Source organism: Platalea leucorodia (assembly GCF_965183815.1).
Source record: "Platalea leucorodia genome assembly, chromosome: 4".
Lineage (NCBI taxonomy): Eukaryota > Metazoa > Chordata > Aves > Pelecaniformes > Threskiornithidae > Platalea > Platalea leucorodia.
The window spans coordinates 29,623,425-29,644,094 of NC_138826.1; the positions used below are offsets into that span (position 1 = coordinate 29,623,425).

General features: G+C 39.3%; 1 protein-coding gene across 1 annotated transcript in view; it reads left to right on the forward strand.

Annotated features, from left to right (window-relative positions):
- SH2D4B (SH2 domain containing 4B) overlaps positions 1-8,687 on the forward strand; it is a gene marked incomplete at both ends in the record, with an annotated part of 69,527 nt that extends 60,840 nt beyond the window's left edge. Inside the window, 2 exons of the mRNA XM_082308119.1 lie at positions 4,573-4,793; positions 8,595-8,687. Of these exons, the coding sequence (XP_082164245.1) occupies positions 4,573-4,793; positions 8,595-8,687 (314 nt within the window). The remainder of the gene's footprint in view (positions 1-4,572; positions 4,794-8,594) is intronic.
- Between the last annotated feature and the right edge of the window lie 11,983 nt (positions 8,688-20,670).

The window sequence follows — 20,670 nt, forward strand, 5'->3', positions numbered from 1 at the left end:
TTTGGACTTCTAGTATATCGTTTTGTCTTCTTGGCAAAGTTTATCAGCTTTTCTAGTTTGTATTCATGCTTGTTATGGCATTCTCTTAGCAAATATTTATGTATTTCATCTCCTGAGTTTCAGTCAAGGATGTATGTAGGATAATGCTGAGAGAAGAGTGGGAAGCTGAAGTGTCATTGCATAATATTTCAGAATAGCATTTTCTGCTATTAAGGTTGCTGTAAACTTAGAAGGCAGCATCAAGATTTCTTAGCCGTGCCTACTAAATTCATAATGGACTCTTCAGTTTCCACGTGAACTTAATATACTCTAAATGTTAGCATGTTCTTTTTCCTTTTTGGAAGATTGGTGGCAGTAAAAAGAACATAATTACAACAAAAATGTTAAGACTTGCCTGGCATCTACAAATTGTCGTTACAGGCACTGTATTTAAAAATGAAGCTGTTAATTAGGAACGTGTCAGTTGATGATGAACGTCCTATGATTTGAAATAACGGTCTTCCAAAATGTTATTTTCTTGCTAAGAATCCAAAATGCGACTATGTATAAGCATTGCAAAACTAGAATGTTTAAAGGGGACAGATAGATGCATGTAACGTGATAGATGCATGCAGTGAATTTGAGGGGCAGGGGGCTAAAACTCAAGCCAGCTGACAGGGTTTCCATGCTTTCAAGAGGAGTTAGTTACACCTTTGATTCTCTCCCAGTCAAAACCCTACTGCTCTTTTACAGTTTGTTATAGACAACAGCAGTTTGTATACTCTGAGAGAAATTATTTGGCATGACATGTAGAAGATGTAAGCAAGTTTCAGTGGGGTAGCTAACTGCTGTCCAAATACGCTATTGTGTATTTAGCCACACGGTGAGTTAAAATGATGATACTGATGATAGATTGATTAATTGTGAGGTATTTATTTAAATGACTGATTTGCAAAGTTGTGCTTACGTGAAAGGATTACCGCTTTTGACACAGCGTTGCTTTATACCAAGTGAAGGTGTTGCCTCTTTTCTTTTTTTTTTAAGAGATTAGCAAGAATTAGAGAGAGGGGAAAATTAGCTTTCAAAGCATCAGTGGTTTCTTTTCCAGATAATATTTCCAATTAATACCCTAACTAGCACAAATAAGAGCATGGTGATTCTAAACCTCTTACCAGAGCCTTGGGAAACCAAAGTTTCTTAACTTCAGTTCAAACAATTTAAAATGTTCATGTAGGGGTTTCACAGATGTTGTTTATTTCTCTACAGCCGTCTCAGGAGTGAGCAGTGCCACTCTTTTTCTAGTTGTCTTGAGAACAGTATAATGTTTTTTAAAGGGTGGAGGGAGACTTTCATTGCTGCAGTCACCACCCACTGAAGAATTGAACCAGAGAAAAATAAAATAACCGGGAGGCAGAGAGAGGGTGGAGGTGGTGGGGAGAGATGGTTTCTCATGAGCTGTTAACAGAACCAGGAGAGAAAAAGGGAAGAAAGCAGCTGGCTGATAATTTATTACACCATCTTTAGCAGAAAAGAGAATTAAAACAAAAAAGAACTTGGCCGTGAGCAATGTAGCATTTCTCACCTACTCAATGATATAAAGTGCCCAGAACAAAAATAAGGTCTGGCAAAGAAGATAACATCATGTGGAAGCCTGCAGTGTTTTAGCTCTACTGGTGGGAGTTGAGAGCAGGTGAACAGATTGTTTAGCATTAAACTAATCAATGCTAAATGAATTTCCTATTATATGCCTGATAGTGATGGTCATTCAAACCCTAGAAATATCCTAAGAATAATGTTCACCATATAATACAAACCCTCTTTTTTTATAATCCTCTTTTTTAACAAACCCTTTATTTTTATAGGTGCTAAATTGTCTAGGCCACCTCATTCCTTAGCAGGGCTGCATAACAGTTCTGACACTGCTTAGTGAAGGGGTAGTTGTAACAGCACCCAGTTCCTATCCCAAAAGTTACCAGCATGGTTTCGATCTAGAATTACAGTACAAATATTGATTATTGGAATTAATGTAGTATTTGCTGGTGACAGAACTGTTTATCCTTTCCCGTATCATTGAATGCTCTGAGCTTGTTAGTGTGGCTCATCTACATGTATTTCTGGCAGAGATTTGTCAAGGAAGCAGGCATCATAATCACTAATAAAACCTTTCATTGTATATTTAAATTAGGGCAATTTGAGAGAAGACTGGATAATCTGCCTTAATAAATCATGTGATTTCAGAATCAATTTTTGTGTAATTCTTGGCATGTGGCACCTGGTATTGGGATCTAGTGATACAGCTTCACGTAATATGCTGTATCATAAGGATTCATATTAGTACTATCTTTTCATTTGAACAGAGTTCAAGAATTTTTGACAGTTCATCTGGGAATTCTTCCAATAAAACTGTTTTTAGTTTTGTAAAGTGCAGTAATTGACACTGTTGGCTGAGCAGTTGCATGCTGTTTCTAAACAAATGCATATGTTTGCATGTTTACTGCCAGTTTTGCATGTCTGGTGCAAAGATGATGTAATATCCTCCAGAAAAGAGAACCGTACGTCATTCAGCAGAGTATATATGTGTATGTTTCTTAGTACTGAGGATATTTCAGTAGGGACCCCTGAGCCCCACTGAGATTGAGCCCTTGTCGTGTTCCTCATTGCACCAAGTAAAACTGTAAAAAAATTCATTGCCTCAAAGTAGACAAAAACCGTAAGAAGCAGATGGTTTTCTATCTTTCCCTACATCACACAGTGCTTGCTTTTAAGACCTAGACCTCCTCAGTCCCTTCCTATGTCTCCCAGAGGCATAATTTTCCTTGTGGGCTTAACTAGAGCATCCCAAACTTTGGTCTTTCAGGAAGGCCCTTCTTTGTATGAATTGGAGTAATCCCTGGGCTATGGTTTTTATTACATTAAAACAATGTGGCTTTTCAGTACTTGGACTTCATGGAACTCTCACTAGGACATGTGTAGGATTCGATGGTGACAAGCAGTTCCGTTAAATATTACATGTATTGTTTTGAGAAAGTTTAGCTTCACAGAGAGTAACTTTGGAACATGTACATCTATTATTTATTGACATTTGTGCCATGTTCACATTCAGGATGGCCTAATTCAACATCTGTTCCTGATTAAAGCAAGCATCTGGTATTTCACAGGTAATTATGAGACATGAGCTTACTGTCCTCTAGGCCTACCAGACAAATTGGAACCAGGCTCTCTAGGTGGATGGGAAGACCTGGTTCAGTGCTGGGTGCGATTCTGATCACACTTTTTACATGGGCTGTGATCAGAATAGGGTTTATCTGTTATATGCTGTTGGCAAGCAGAAGTACCAGCAACTTCAGTGTTTTGTCCTAGGATCAGAAAGAAAAAAGAGAGAGGAAGATTTTTCCAACACTGAAGATTAAAATGGGAAAGTTCTTGAACACTCTACTGCTGTTAAACTTTACCCCTTGCTTACTCTGAAAATCTGAATTTTTGATCCTTCTTTTGCCCTGACAAATAAAGTTTGTCATATAGCAAAGGAATTAATTCACCTATAAACAACTGCTTCGTGACCAGCATATGGGGAGAGAATTTGTTCCCTGATTGCGTTTGTCCAGAGAGGTAAGTTGGCTCATAGACAAAATGACCAGAGGATGACAGTTATGTACTGCAAGAAACCCCAGCTAATTTTGTCTTCTCTTGTCCCAGAGCAAGGTGCATAACTCATTATTGTTCATTATGAATTGTAAAGACTAGCTCACTTCTGGTCAGCAAATACAGTATTCAGTCTTTTCGTTGTGTTGGTACTCTGTTTAGTTCATGGTTACGGGTTTTAACTAGAGGAGACTATTACTCTGATATTAAGCCTGAAATGTCCCAGAAAGAAAGGACTGGGGGTTTTTTTTGTTTGTTTGTTCGTTTGTTTTTGTTTGTTTGTTTGTTTTTTCTTTTGATCTCATTTTCCTCTGTGACAATGTTCCCTAAAAATGCAAGCCTGTGAATAAGTAATCTAACATACCCATCTCTGTTAGCAGCTCTGTTAGTGGCAGGATTTGATTTCTTTGTGCTCCAATTTATCTATATGCATCTATGGATGTGTGTGTGTATGGATGTACAAAAGCAGACAAATGCTTTTTCTCCTGGCACGTGCTTTGTGTTCCTTCTTTAGGACCTATAAAACAGTTGTAAGGCAACACAGTCAGAAGTACTGCAATACAATTGCAAATATCAGCAACGTATTGCAAATTCAAATTGCGATGCCAAACCACACTAGTCTGCTAAATGATCACTTGTACAGAATTTGCTGGTCTGATAGGCCAGTTGCGTTTATGCATTTCCTTTGAAAAAGCACTAAGGATGGGAAAAAGCAATTCTTAATCAGTTAGTTAAAAAGCATATCCCACCAGACTCCATCAAAACTCTTACAGCTATCCTTCAGAAGCAAATAGCATAAACGTTGTCTCCATAGCTCTAACTCCTCCTATAAACATTTCAATTTTGAGAAGTTATGCCATTTTAATTTCACTTCTGCTCTGTATTTGTTGCATTTCATTTACTCTGACAGACCTGTTATCTGCATAAGCGTGTGGGTTTTTTTCTTGCCAGGTATTATCAGCCGCCAAGAGGCAGAAGAGTTATTGATGAATAAATCTGAAGGAACATTCCTGGTGCGAGTCAGTGAGAAAATCTGGGGTTATGCGTTGTCTTATCGCCAGCAAAGTGGGTTCAAACACTTCCTGGTTGATGCTTCGGGGGATTTCTACAGCTTCTTGGGTGTAGATCCAAACCGACATGCAACACTGACAGATCTTATTGATTTTCACAAGGTAACACTTGCTAGGTAGAGATCAATAGCTGAGTAGAATGGATTAATAATTTAAAGAGGAACCATGTAATTTGAAACCACACTGGAAAGTAGAAGCAACCATAGTGGGGAAAAGAATACACGTATATATTCTACAGTAAGCCTAGCTTTAACATTTATAGTTTGTGTCTTTTGTTGCAGTGAATCAGAAGGCTTTTCCCTTTCTTTCAATTGCTTCAGCATGTATTTGTGTTCCCTTCTAAGCAGATTCTTACGCACTGCGAGCTCTCCTGGGCTAAAAATGGACTAATAAGGGCTGACAGAGATAACACTTTTTGAGCCTCTTTGCTGTGCAAAATTGGATTGGAAATACCATAGAAAGGTCTTTCAATGAAATTTCAGCATTTTTTGACCTTTGATGTGAGGGCTCTAACGTGCAAAAGCAAAGGAGTGGGGCCCTGCAGTAAAGAAAGGAACACAGAGGGGTTCTCTTCTAGGGATGTGCTAAGGGCCATTCTTTATTATCCAAAACAATCTTACAAGAGTAATTTACTACTCATCTTTGACTTTAGATGGGTTTGAATTACTTTGCCTCTAACATGTGTTTCTTGTTGCCAGGCTGTGACTAAAGAGTAGCACTGTTTCAGATAGCATAGGTTGTTTTCATCATCTTACATCTCTCATCATCTTGCGTCTCTCCCCATCTTCATCAGTTTTAATTCTGCTCTTTTCTTAGCCACCCTTACAATTTCTCTTCATCCTCACTTTTCTAGTTCCCTTTCCTTTTTTATCCTTTTCTCACTCTTGTCTCAAACTAATTCTGTTAATTTTTTGCTCCTCCTTTTCTTCACAGCTTTTAACTTTTTCAGTATTCAGCCTCACAGATACTAAGCAGAGATTATTTTTCTTCTAATTTCCCTTTTCTTTAAAACCTTTCTTTTATTTCAGCTAGTTTGCAACATCTCTTCGGTCAAACCTGCACACTATTCTTCCAGCTATAATCCTTACATTTCAGTTGTTATTAGCAGTACAGTAGAAGTCAATTATTTTGGATTTTATTGGTTTAACAAAAAGAAGTTGAGTTTCTCAGAATGTACATTACATGAAGGAACAGAGATCATAATGTGCTATCCTTCATAAAAACATAGTTGTTCACTTCCTAAACAGGATTTTTAAGTTCCCAAACAAAGAAAAAAAATCAAGGGCAGAAAATCCCAAACTCATTCAGGTCCACTGAAAATTATTAATTTGTTTTGAAAGTTAGATTTTGGTTGGCCTCCTCTCCCTCACCTTCTTTCTCCCATCTTAGCTACTGGCATGTGTGCACACAGAGGTGGCTTTATTTTAAGATCAAATAAAAAGTTAAGACAAATGAGGTTTGCCTTAGTGTGCCCCACAGATCACTATGACATTATATTTCCATATGGGAGGATAGCAGGTGTCACATTTGACCAAAAAACACCTCCTGCCCTAATGTGATGTGATTCCCTCTCTCAATGGCCACCTTGGAAGCCAAAACCCACCACACCCTTCTTCCTCTATCCCAGTTTTTATTGCTAAGCATGACATTATATGGTATGGAATGTCCTTTTGCCCTGTTTGGGTCAACCAACTGGGCTGTGTCCCCTCCCAACTTCTCGCTTATCCCCAGCCTACTCACTGCCAGCAGGGTCTGAGTGGGAAGAAGAGAAAGCCTTGATGCTGTGCAAGCACTGATCAGCAATAGCCAAAACATTCCTGTGTCATCAACACTGTTTTAGCCACAAATTCAAAACGCACCACCATACAGACTGCTGTGAAGAAATTTAACTCCATCCCAGCCATACCCAGTACAACTGGGAAGAGTCTAACCAGGGCCTTGTGAGGGAAGGAAAAGCACACATACAACACCTCAAATGCAGATTGTCAGGTATTGGATGTAGGAGCTCTGGCTAAAGTAGTATCCCCTGTGCTCCTGGAGCGGGGTGATGGTGACAACCAATTCCAACCATCTCTGCTCCAGCTATGTTCCTATATTTTCATCACAGCTCATCCTAGGCAATCACTGTACTAGAAACACATCTATTTACAGACAGCAGCAGGGCGCTTGTCAGAAGTGGAATGGCTTTTAGTTCCTGACATTTAAAAAAAGAAAAAAGTTTTCTTAGGTGTCCCCTGATAATAGTTAATAGCTCCCCCTGTAGTAAGCCTCTCAGAGAAACTGGTTCAGCTTTAATGTCACCACACAATTCTCTTTTAACTGTCTAGCTTAATGGCTATATTAAAACTGGTCTCTTTGGCAATCACTTCAGGAGGCATCTTATCCTGTCTCCTCATATGGTTTTCTTTGAAGCTTTTCTGCCTGCCCTTTCTGGTGAAGTACATTGTCAAGTGTCCCAAAGCCTTCTGGTAACCAACTGTGCAATCCTTATGTAAATGGTTGCACTGCGGCACACTTTCTCTTGCAGCTGTTGCTGTATTGTTTGGAAAAGTTGCTGCTTCCTTAGGACTATTTTTGGCAAGAGGATACTTCCCCACCCCAAAAGTTTCATGGACTTCTCTTTGAGGATCCTTTTCACTTCCCACCAAAATGAGCAGGGCTGGCATAACTGGCATAACTACTTTTTTAGTTGCTTATACTTACTCATCTAAAACTGCTTCATTTTGATTTTAAAAAATTAAGAAGAGGTCACTCAAGCAACTCAGCTGACGGATACAAGGGAGTGGTAACCATTAGCTGGAAGAACAAATTTCTTACAGAAGAGGGTGTGAGTGTGTGTTTTCTCTTGTTACTATTTGCATTTAAATAGTATGTGGAAAACAGCAATAACATATCCAAGATCATTGCTAAATCTTTGTATTTACTTCCTCATAACCTTCTCAAAAGCATTTAATTTGAGTAGTAACTTTCTGAACTTATTTTCAGTCTGATGTAGTGATTGGGAAGGAACCACAACTGGGAGCCTGCATGTGTTCTGAGGAAATCAGGCACAAAATTTCCATTGAATTTCAATAGAAACTAGATAAGTTTTGAAAATGTTAGGCCCATGTATGTATCTCCATAACTTGGGTTTAAACTTTCAGATGAAGCATTGCTATTTTAGTCAATATAATTCTGGATTCTGGCTCATTTTGGTGCATCTATAAATCTTAAACTTCTACAGAAATAAAAATGAATTATCATTACTCTAGGAATAAGTGCAAAGACCAAGTTCTCTACTTTTCCAGTAAGTTTTTTTGTATTCATCTTGGTAATCAATTACTGGAATGAGAGACTTGGCATGTGGGTATTTAATTAATGAGAATAGGTGCTATTTGTAAAGACTGTCTTTACCCTAGCAAGGTTAATGTCTTTCACCTCTCTGTAATCAGTCAGAAAGCTGTGTCTGTTATGTGTGAGCACTCAACATTGAGCTCTTGCTCAATCTGCCTGGGGAAGCTTCTTTCATCCCAATGACTATGGAAGTAGCTTAAGACTGGCATATGTCTGTTAAATTAACCCTTGAGAACATCCTTTATGGGCATCTGTAGCTGTTTTTCTTAAGTAGCGTAGCAACTTACAGGTATTACCAATCACAGCCTTTTTTGTACACCAACTGTTTGATTTCAGTGTTTGCTACTAGCACAAGTTACTACTGGCATAAGTACGAGATAAACAAGAAGAAAATGAATAGTTGATAGGATCCCTTTGCTGGTCTGTGCTTATTTTATCAAACGTTTATTGATAATCGGTTACCAGTTACAGTGGGGTGATGGTCTTTATTACTATCAGTTACTTTTCTTAGAAGACAAGGAAAGGCTTGGCCATCTATGAATGATATTTTGATTGTTTTTATCTTTCTAGGAAGAAATCATAACATCCTCAGGCGGGGAGCTACTACTGGAGCCATGTGGACAGCAGAAGAATCCACCAGACTACAGCCCTTTATTTGAATAACTGATCCAGGACTAACAGGAATGCATTCTGGATAGCTGGAGTAATAGATAGCTACAAACATAAACACTGAAAGGTAGTTAACAAACTTCCAAAGCCACTGGTCTTCTGGCCAAAAAGTATCCTCATTAGAAGGCCCAAACTATTTCTGTTTTGCATCTGAATTATATCATCATTCATATTGCTAACATTTTTAAAGGTGAGAAATTACTGGCAAATTACAAATGAGGACTATTCCCAGAAATTTTTCAAGCGGTTGTGGCCAATTGCACTGAACGCTAAGTTCCCATCTTCATTTCCTTAATGTCTGAGATTGAAAATGCAAAATGCAGCAAGAAGTATGGGTGGGAACTATTCATAGAGTGTTGTATGAAGTACCAATATTGGTGAACAGATTATTTTTTCCAAAGCAAGGTTTGTCAGTTTCTGTTGACAGTCTCATTACTCAGTGGTGCACTTTGGATAACAAGAGAAGCAGCCTTAAAATGTCCTTTTGCAGTTTGTGATTGCTTAAATGGTTAGGTGTAGCTGGAAACTTGCTACTGTGCTTTTGAATTCAGGCCTACAAAGTTCACCACAGCCGAGACAGAATAAGGTCATTCACATTTTATTTACAATTTCATGCAGTCCAACAGCCTTGGAAAGAATTTTATTCCTGTACAGGAAGTGGTCAGTTTATTCTAAACTAGTTATTCTAATGAAAGCAGTTTGATTTGCAGCAACCACAACTCCTCTCACTGGCCTTGTCATGTTTTCTGCTTTCTGATGTGCAAGACACATGCTGGTTCCTAGCTTTACTTTGCTATAGGACAAGATATTTTCCTTAGCTGAGCTATGAGTGAGAGTGGGGGTGGTATATTTATCCATAGAAAAGGTACAACTAATTACATTATCATCGCGCTATTTCATGTTTAAAAAGAAAAGATGCACGCAATGTGTTCTTGATCCATTTGTTACACATATTAAACCCCGTGAAAATAGACCTGTAGGCTAGACCTATGGAGCAGTTGCTTAGTGTTTGGACTATAAAAAGATCTCATCACAGTAGTTAATTTGCCCTCCTGAAATGTGTCTAAGCAGTCCATGCACTCTGGGCTGTCACATGGTATAGATGTAGTCCTGCGTTTTCACTGGTAAGCTGGATACTACTGAGGCAGCCAATTCAGGAAATGGAGTGAAAGAGTTGCAGAACTGTTACTATTACCTTCCTGTGCTCCTTGCTCTGTTCCCATGAATGGCCAGGTAGAAACTGCTGGGTAAAAAGTGTTCTTTTCAGCTCCAAATATTCATTTTGTAGGGCAGTATTTCAAATAACAGGGTTGTGACAGTTTTGCACTGCACAGCTGTGTACCCCCCACTACAAGAAAGACATTGAGGTGCTGGAGCATGTCCAACGAAACTGGTGAAGGGTCTAGAGCACAAGCCTTATGAGGAACGGCTGAGGGAGCTGGGGTTGTTTAATTTGGAGAAGAGGAGGCTCAGGGGTGACCTTATCGCTTTCTAAAACTACCTGAAAGGAGGTTGTAGCAAGGTGGGGGTTGGTCTCTTCTCTCAGGTAGCAAGCAACAGGACGAGAGGAAAGGGTCTCAAGTTGTGCCAGGGGAGGTTTAGATTAGGTATTAGGAAAAATGTCTTCGTGGAGAGAGTGGTTAGGCATTGGAACAGAGTGCCCAGGGAAGTGGTGCAATCACAGTCCCTGGAAGTGTTCAAAAAACGTGTGGATGTGGTGCTTGAGGACATGGTTTAGAGGTGGACCTGGCAGTTAGGTTAACGGTTGGACTCGATGATCTCAGAGGTCTTTTCCAACCTTAATGGTTCTATGATTCTATGATTTGTTTCAAGAGAGAAGTGGGACATGAGGGAAGTAGTTGTGTTCCTGTTGGTCAGTCTCATAGTCATGCCTTTAATAAACAGTTTCTCAGTACTTTTTTCATGTGATGTGTATTTTGAGACGTAAAGTGGACCAATCTGTATGTGTTACTGTACCTCCATGGTTAATTTTTTCCTGGGAATCTCTGAACACATAGGAAAGGCACACTGAGTGTATTTCTATGTGCTGCTGCTTTGGGCAGTCTCTGATTTCTTATGTGGTTCTCTTCCAAATCCCAGTGTAGACTTCCCTCACAAACCCCATGTAAATCCATCTCTGCTCAAATAGTCATTTCTCCTTCCTCACTGTTACCTTCTATACTTTGTCTGACCTAGATGGTAAACTCGTCTGGGAAAATAAACTTGTCTTGTCCAAGCTTATAAAGCACACTATACATTTAAGGTGCTACAATAATAATAAATACCTGTGGTAATAATAGCAACAATTTTTTCATAATTAATTCCCCAGTTAGCTCATATTAAAGTACAGATTTTTGCACACAAACTTCATTGTTGTTCAGGAAAATTTTCTTATGTTAGCATTGCTTTTTGTGTGATTTAATCCATCAGTGTTTGTGACCCATGAAAAGAAAATTCTAATGAACTTTCCACGGAGACTTAGCTGGACAGTTGCTGTATCTTGGGACACTGACTCAGGAGGTTTTAAATAGTTACAGTTAGCACCTCATAACAAAGCAAATCAGGGCACAGCAAATAAGCAATGCTTATTAGCTGGAGCAGCTGTTCTTAGTGCACAGTGCTCAGGTAAGACGACAGCTGGGCTTTTCGCAGCAAGTAGGCTTACAGAGGTAGGACATTCTCTAGCTATGTGTCTGATACCTTGAGAAACAAAGTGACTTGGCAGCTAGGTAAAAGGTCAAGATACCCAAGTGGTCTTGGAATTTTTTTAAAGAGTGCAGGTCACCAGGGGCTGGATTCTTGAAATGGAATACAGCTCTGCAATTCTGAACATAGTAACACTTATGTAGGCCTCTAGTAGGATCTATAGTCTCCATTAAATGAGAAGCCTGGTATGTGTGATCCAGGACCAGAATACAACTGGTACAGGTATACATAGACATTGAATCCAGCTACCAGAATGTGGAGCTCAGCACAGAGTAATTCACTGTGCTTCAAATATGGACTCTAAAATAATCACAGAGTACATTGTTTTTTTCCAATAGAACATTCACTAAGTGCAATCTACCTCCTCCAAAGACCCCCAGTATCTACCAGCTGCTTCCTCTGAGAAACTAGCTCTGCACTTGCTCCTTCTATATAGGCATCTCAAGAACCACCTCAGCCTCAGGTTATTCACAGCTGTTCCATCACAGAACAACTGGGCCCCTACTTTAAAGGAGGATAGAAAGGGACCTTTTAAAGTTAAAAAATATAGGTAGCCCTAGACTTACCTCTGAGGCCAGAGAGCAGCAGCTGGCTGCGTAGGACTGGGAGTCTAAAGGTGGTACTGAGTAATAAAGGTGGTATTTAGACACCTAAACATCTTTGCAGACTGGTGTTTTGCCTTTATGAACTGTAAAAAAAAAATAACCAAAAAAAAAAAAAAAAGAAGGCATAAAATGCCTCCTCTTTGTAAAAGGTGCTAGGCATGCTGGAAAAGAAGACATGCAATTTAATTTCCAAAGTTTTCAGAATATCACTCAACCCATTGTACCCGATTTTGGGAATGTTTATAGAGAGAATATTGAAGAACTTGTTCCATAAGGAATTCACGTTCAGAGACTGATAATAATACAGCTATTTATTTCTAGTGACACACTTCCCAGCAACTGATTGCATTTTGTTTAGCCGATAAGAAGACTTGGAAATACTAGCTCTTTAGCTTATGTCCTCTTGTGATGTAATTAACATCACAACGGCATCATCATTTTCACTTCAGAGCACATTTCCTACTTCTAATTTTCTAAATTTTTCTGTCTGTGTTCCATCCATTTCTCATTCTAGGTTTTACCTGGCTTTAAAATAAATCCCTTGTAAGTTCCCCTGCAAATGAAATTACTTGGAAAACTGCAATTTCATCTGAGAGTTTTATTATGCTAATAAATGTCAGAATTCTCAAGTAAAGGAATTGCTTTTTTTTTTTTTCCCCATAGCCCCACAGAAATAATGAAAAATAGCCAGCCAATTCATAGAGTTACCAGGAAAGAAAAACTCAACAATACATAACCAGAAGCAGCAGCAATAAAATGCAGTGCAACTTAACTGAAGATAAATTTTGAAGGAAACAAAAGGAGATCATAGCAAGCAGAAATTAAGAGGAACAGAAGCTTTCCTTGGTAGAGATGTGCAGCTGCTGCCAATACTTTTGAGGGCTGTGGGTGAAGTACAAGCGTGGAGATATTTTCTAAGCTAACAAATGCTTCTTGTTGCTTTCCAGAAAATAAATGGACTATGAAAAGGTAACCAGTTAGTAGCAGGAATAGAAAGGAAAGCAGTGAAGGAGTAACTATGGAAAATGAAGAAAAGAAAGGGGAAAATGTGCTTATCCCATTGTTTTGAAAGCATTTTGGATTTTTGCTACTCTGGGAAGAAGACTGGGCAATGCTGCCTCCATTTCACGCTGCAAGTCTCCAAGATTTCAGCTTTGAGCTAAGTCTACCTTGGAGCTAGATTTTACACTCTCTGTCTGTAAGAGTTGGGCTGGTCCATACTGCAGCCTTGAATGCTGCATCTGCTTCACGCTGTCTGCCTCTACATTTAATGCTGTCTGAAGCTGTTCGTCACTGTATACAAAATCTTTTTAGTGCTGCAGTTTCATTGTCTGGAAAGGCTAGCTTTATTCTATTAGACAGTGACCTTCAAGTCTTGCTTTCCGATCTGTTTTTCTAGTGGTAGCTACTGTTGAGTCGTAAGAGATGCGTGTTAGGATTTTCATTATAAGATTTCCTGTCAATATTTCTTGTCAATGAGACCACCGGGAATACACTGAGACACCTATTATGGTGATTCTGTTTCATAAGGACAAATGCTACAGCAATAAGGAAAACTTTTAAACTTTTAAATGAATTGAACTTTTCTTCGTATCTGTTTCACAGCAATAAATTATGGCACACAAGGTCCCAAGCTTGTTTGCATGTATCTTTGAAAAAGCAGCTCTTGAGGAGTTATTCTTGCTTCTTCCTGGATCCACAGATGCATCCGTTCTTTCTAATTTTGTTTTCATCTGTTATTCTACATAGACATCTCCAATTTAATACCGCTCTCTTCCCTAAAAGAGAACAAAAACCAAGCAAAGAAATTGACAGCAATCATGGATGAGATTTTCAAGGCTACTCGAAGAATGTAGATGCCAGTCTATTACTTCTTATCATTATTCTAATGAAATAATTATGTAGTATGAGTATTTACATATTAGTTTTATAAAAGAATAATCCAGGGCAGCTATTAAGTACTAAATCCCTATTGTGCTGAATGAGTACCGAGCAAAAGAAGATAGCTCCTGCCTCAAGAAAGAGGTACCTAAAAATTTTAGTTATAACAGATATTATTTTCAGACTTACTGAGTAGAAACTGTTTCCAAAGACCAGATTCAGATTGAGAATTTCCACTAGATTTCAATGACTTTGAATCAAATTAATAAAACCTATTTCTTTGCTGAAGTGAGCCAAGATTAATACACCGACTACAGTAAAACAATTCAGTTTTGTATGAACTAGGGATCCACTTCTGCTCATTCTTTCCCCGAGGCTCCACAGACCTGAATACAGAGCGTTAATGGAGTTACGCGACATTTCACTGCAGTCTAAATTCTTCTCTTTACATAATGCCACAACACAAACCTGGTCTCAGGTGAAGTGTGGTAGTTCACAGTGGGAGAAATTTTTCTCTTCCTTTGTATGAATAAATTTGTTTTCATAATTTACAGGTTGGAGTTTATTTTTCAATGATTTTCAAGGACTGACTTTCTTTTCTGTTTTATTATGCCTTTGCTTTAAGATTCCTTTTTCCCTTCCCAAGAGGGTAGGGTTAGTGACCTTTGTGAAGTAATAATGTGTCCCTGGTGGGGCTATCAATTGCGGAATGAGGTGTTTGCACTTGACCAGATGTTTGATTTGTGCTTCCTGAGATGAATCTTCTGGATACGTACTGTCTGATGATAATGATGCGTAATTGATTTTTATAGCTAATTTCTTGCCATGCAAGTGCTGTGAAAAACCTTCTCTTCAAATATTTGTTTACTGCTAGTGATTAGTCCTGTAGCTTGTATATTTACATTATGACCCATAGCTAATGCAAATTTTCTACTAGGCTGGAGCCTTCAATGAGTTTGGTTTCTTTTCTCTTGGAATATCTTTCAGTAGTTTTAAATGAAGGTAACATATTTTATGGTAGTTTTATAAAGCATCAATAAGTGATTTTTCTTATGGAGGAGAAATAACTTCAGAAGAGATTGGACATTTAGTTTGGTCCTAATTGTGTTCATTTGATCTATGTGCAAAGAAAACCCTTAGCGTGTTAATGTCTCCTTTAAAGTTTAGCTGCCATTTCTCCCCTTTTCTTAGTTTTAATGAGAACTGTATGTGGGAGAAGGTCATACACTCACGAGCAATGGAGAGAAAAGAGAGGAGGTAGGACTGTCTTATTTAATATAATTTTACATATAACAGCAGGCAAAGTCTTGAATTAAGTATTTCCTGAGATGCAGTGTTTCTCTTGCTTATCAGAGGATCTAGGCTAAGACCTGTCATCACTGCTTTTCCCTTACGCAACAGCATCAGGAAGGTATTCATACTGGGTGTGAAAAGGGCCCAAATGGAGTTGAATAAGTAACATTACAGTGCCCCAGCAACGGTACAGAAGTAGTGTAGATCAACAACATGGTAAAGACATATTTTGTATATAGGTGTGTAGAGCTAGAGCTAGGACTGATTGCAAATTCTTGTTTGGTAGAAGTTAATTCTTTTAATTATACAATTGTCATTAATGGTCAATGCATGTGAAGACATGGCCAATCTTAATGCACTTCCTATTCCACAAATCCATAGAACGTAGATTGCCTGAAAGGAAAATGAGAAATATTTGTCTTAGAGAAGAGTTAATATGCATTATTGTATGATATTTGGGGCAGAGAATTTTAAAATGTATTATGCATCACTATCAGGATATGAAAATGTAGAAGCTGAACACTGCTTACCACATAAAGCATAATGAACTTCTCAATGTAATTTTTATAGCACTTAAAAAGTCAACGAAGAATAAAGCTATCCCCGGTTATACTACTCTCCTGTAGGAAATGCTGTCAATATTGTAAACAAGAAAATGTCTTCTCATCTAGGAGTTTAAGCTTAATAATGGACTTAAATATTATAGCAGATCATTTCAGAGCTGTATACTGAACACTGCTCTCCAATTAGTAAGATAGCCTGTTGCACTTAGATTTGTTCTTGGTTCTCAAACTCGTCTTGCTTGTGATAGCCTGATGCTAATGAGAAATATGTTTTTAGTAAGTCATTCAAATCCAGCTTTATGGAAGGTGTATCAAGGTATATGTTTCATGACCATTTTTACCATTCACATTTTCTCTCGGGGAATCCCAGAAAAAAATAAAAATTTCTAAGAGCGATGACTAAACGCATACAGTTCTGGTCTGACTGCTAGACAGTATTGTGTTACCTTTTATGTGCTGTAGTCACAGCATGCTGGTTCATTCATTTTGAATTTCAGTACGCTATGTGCTACATTGGAACCTAACTACATTTATTAATAACAAAACAGTAAAGAACTGTGCACGTGAGCAAACTGTTCTATGGGATGAAAATGTTCACCCAATTCCAGTGCTGAGCCCCCACAATATCCACTGGAGTTCATGTGGCAATCATTAGTTGATAAATATGAGAATTATTTATAAGGACTGCCCATCAGAAACTGAGCTATTCTAAGATCTTCCATTGACACTTTTTAATGGAGAAATGTTTTATTTTCAAAATGCAAACCTTCATTAAATTCTTTCAATGTTTTAGAGTAAAAAAGATTAAAAGTATCTAAAGGCATTTTAAATTGCAGAAAATATGAAAAGTGTGCAAATATTTAACACAAAAAATTCTATTTTTATTCAGCCCTAAAAGAAAATGTGCTGCATTAGGCTCCAAAGTCAATACGGGTATTCAATGTTTTTGACATTTCATCAGGTATCCATTCTATCCCTTAATGCTAGTTCCTTTTTAAGGGAGAATGGAAATACCCAGGGAACAGTTATTCAAAATGTCAAGCCCATTAAATATCTGATTTGACAACTGAAATAAATTTATGAAGGTTTAAATAAGACCCCAGATAATGTTTTCTCCAGAAAAAAAAATCAAGCTAGCAAGGTGGGTGAGTTCAGAAAAAAGAACTGATGTATATTTTTCACAATTTTGAATATTTTGTGTTACATGCTTGGATCCTTACAGTATGATTTCGACTACTAAAAAGTGTCAGCACTGAAAAATAATTATTTTAAATGGAATAATAAATAACATAATGGAAATTAAGTCTGCTATTCCAATTTCTCTGAAAAAAAGCTAATTCTATCAGCCCTATGGTTATGTAAAAGACAGCCTATTTATGAACTCTTGCAGGAAAAAGGATCTAATTTTCCAAGTTGTCATTGTGACTAATCACAACAGAAATCTCCTCCTGGATGAAGGTCTCTAATTAAGAAATACAAAGTTCAGACTACGTGTTCAAATACCAAATGGAAACATTTGCAATGAACCAGTTGCATGCAAATGCAAAACATCCCACAGAATAGCCATTGTCGTGTAGCAAAAATGAATAGCTTGGACTCCAGTTGTTCACCTTAAGCTGGACTACAAATGTTGACTTCATCGAGAGTTCCAGGTCAGTGTGGTATCAGCTTCTCTGTCAAAGATCACTGGTTATTTGAGGAGACGTGGGGTCAGGAGACAGCGTGAAAACTTTTGAAACCTTGAAATATTTCCATGATAGGAAAAAAAAATACTTTCCCTTCCCCTCCTTAGATAAGAGTCAGTTTGCAAAGAAAAAAAAGGAGGCTTTCTGAAACCATTGCAGACATCTTTTTCCTATTGGTGAGTAGACATTTAGACAATTTGTTGAAGTCAACGAGAAGTAAGTGGGGAATAAGGATTTCACAGCCGGGTCATTTTTTATTCATTCTGTTCTACAGCACCGCACGTACAGTCGTGAAGTGCTAACCCATCTGTTCTCGGAAGTTGTTCAAAATCCAATGGACTAAAAATATTCTGTCTGCCAAGGAGACAGTCAAGGTGATTTGAAAAGGCTTGGATGCTTTTACTTTGGGCCACAGTCTGCAGATAAATTAAGAGGGATCAGGGCTTTTTTTTTTTTCCCCTCTCCTCCTCCCCCAGACCTATTAATAATGAACCAAATTCACAACAGCCAAGGAGAAACCTGCCTGCTGGCTAGCATTCTGTTTGTAATACTGTGACTGCACCTGCCCACGGCGCTAAAATTCATTTCAAGTTACACTTTAGTAATTGATGATCACTTGCCATATCCCTTTATAAAGCTTTTTTATCAATGTCTTTGGTGGTTCATTTTGTATCAGTGGCAAATCAATGAAATTTTAATGGAATAGAGTGCTTTACTTGAGACTGAATTAATGTTGCTTTACCTGTTTCAATATCAAGTGAAGTTTTCAAAGTCTAGAAGGATAATAGTTTTTCAGATTTTTTTCTGTGATAACTTTGTTTCTGCACAATGGTGGCATCCTTGTGATCGGCTGTAATAAAGATTAAATGCATTAATGAACTTAGTTTAACATTAGCAGTGTGCTGTGAGAGACAATGGAAGAATATGGGGTTTGAGGCTGATGGCTGGATCCTTATAAATGTAAATGCCACAGAGATGTAGCAGGGAACACATTAACTCCTCGAATACTAGCTGGGGAGTCGGGGAGGATCTGAAATGGTTTAACAGTCTCCAAGGTATTGCAGTAATTAACCACGCACAAGGAAGTACAACAAGGTCATGAATTGAGTTCCCTTCTGTAAAACTGCAGGAGGAGCCTGTATTGTTGTCAGAATAATCCCACAGCACTGCAGGAATAATATCAGCCACTGCACCCACGTCAGATCAGCCTGTGAAGTACAGATGCCTTGCCTGTCAACTCAGCACAGAGGGAGTACCGGGGTTTTCAGTGCATAAATCCTGCCAGTCTGTGTCTATCACAAATTAAGAAACGTAAGGATCTTGAGAAGTTCCAACAACTCTTACATTGTGTTAAAGCCATCTGTACAGCAAAGTGATTGAACTATTTTATGCCCTTGTAGAAGTTATTTCTTTGTGGTCCTCTAAGCCATAGGAACTAATTATGTGGTATTTCACGTCATTTTTTTTGCAACTATAGATAGACTAAAAAGCATACTACAAAAGAAAATTGCCTCCACTGAGCTTAAGTAGACTAGGAGGAAATATAACCCTTTTCCTGACAGTTCAGCTGAAGGCTGGTGCTGCAAGCTGCATGCAACTTTATGCATAGCTAGAAGCTGAGAATGCCTGTTGTCTGCCATTGGGCGCACCTGGCAGAGCCGGGTGGCACTGGTGACAAGCAGATCACAGAGGCGATCAGAGCACTGCGCACAGGCTCATAGACTGGGAGAACGTGGTGCATAAAACACGAGACCTTTTTTAGAACAATCAGGTTTCAGGTGTTCAAGCTCAGCTATTTGCTCAGCGGCCCCGCTAACGGCCGCACCTGAGCGGCCCCGCTAACGGCCGCACCTGAGCGGCCCCGCCCCGCCCGCGCGCGGCTGCCGGCTCCCTCAGCTGGAAAGCGCGGGACGCCTCAGGGCCGCGGCCCGCCCCCGCCCTCAGGCCCTTCCCGAGGTCGGGAGCTTCGCAGCCAGCGGCGGCCGGACGACAGGTGTCTTTTGAAAAAAGCCGTTTCCACCTTTCCAAAATGAGACTTTATGCTTCAAATCTGGCAGTTTCTAGCCATCCTAAAAACAAACAAAAAAACCCCTTTGCAAATGAGAGAAAAATGGAGATAAGTATCAAGCAAACAACACGTTTTGTACTGGATAAAATTCATTGAATTGATCTGAATTCTCCTAAACTGATCTGGATTCATCGTCTGGCTTTGCTTTTGTCACCAGTTTTGACAGACTTCCCTCTTTTTCCCCTCCTGCTCCCCTGGCCCCGGTCTCTCAGTGAGAGAACCGTCCCCCAGCGCAGCCTTGGCACCGCGTGGCTATTGGGATGAGAGGTGCTGTGGCACTGCTGGGGCGGCTGGAGGAGCTGGCAGCTACCACCGCTGTGGAGGAGGACACAGGATGGAGCTGGCATGGCATAGTTGGCTCATCAGTGCTCCAAAGCGAAGGCTGGGAGGTTGAGGGCTTAATCTTGCAGCTTTACTCAAGGAAACTTTCAGTAGCAGTTTTCATTTGCCAAAAGCCTCCTATTTACTGAGTCCAAGCTGAACCAGGGCTCAAAATGCAGGCCTGATAAAAACTTTTTCCGTGGGTTGATTCCTCTCAGGCTGAACATGGCAGATAATTTACAGATTGAGAAGTGTTGTTTAACCCCGGCCAGCAACTAAGCACCACACAGCTGCTCGGTCACTCCCCCTGCTGGGATGGGGGAGAGAATCAGAAGACTAAAAGTGAGAAAACTCAGGGGTTGAGATTAAGCCAGTTTAATAGGTAAAGCAAAAGCTGTGCATGCAAGCAAAGCAAAACAAGGAATTCATTCACTACTTCCCATCGGCAGGCAGGTGTTCAGCCATCTCTGGAAAAGCAGGGGTCCATCGTGCGTAACGGTTACTTGGGAAGACAAAATGCCATCACTCTGAATGTCCTCCGCCTCCTTCTTCTTCCCCCAGCTTTTATTGCTGAGCATCACATCATATGGTATGGGATATCCCTTTGGTCAGTTGAGGTCGACTGTCCCAGCTGTGTCCCTTCGCACCTTCTTGTGCACCCCAGGCCTCCTCGCTGGTGGGGTGGGGTGAGAGGCAGAAGAGGCCTTGACTCTGTGTAAGCGCTGCTCAGCAGTAGCTAAAACACCCCTGTGTTATCAATGCTGTTTTCAGCACAAATCCAAACCATAGTCCCATACTAGCTACTGTGAAGAAAATTAACTCTATCCCAGCCAAAACCAGCACAACAAGATAAAA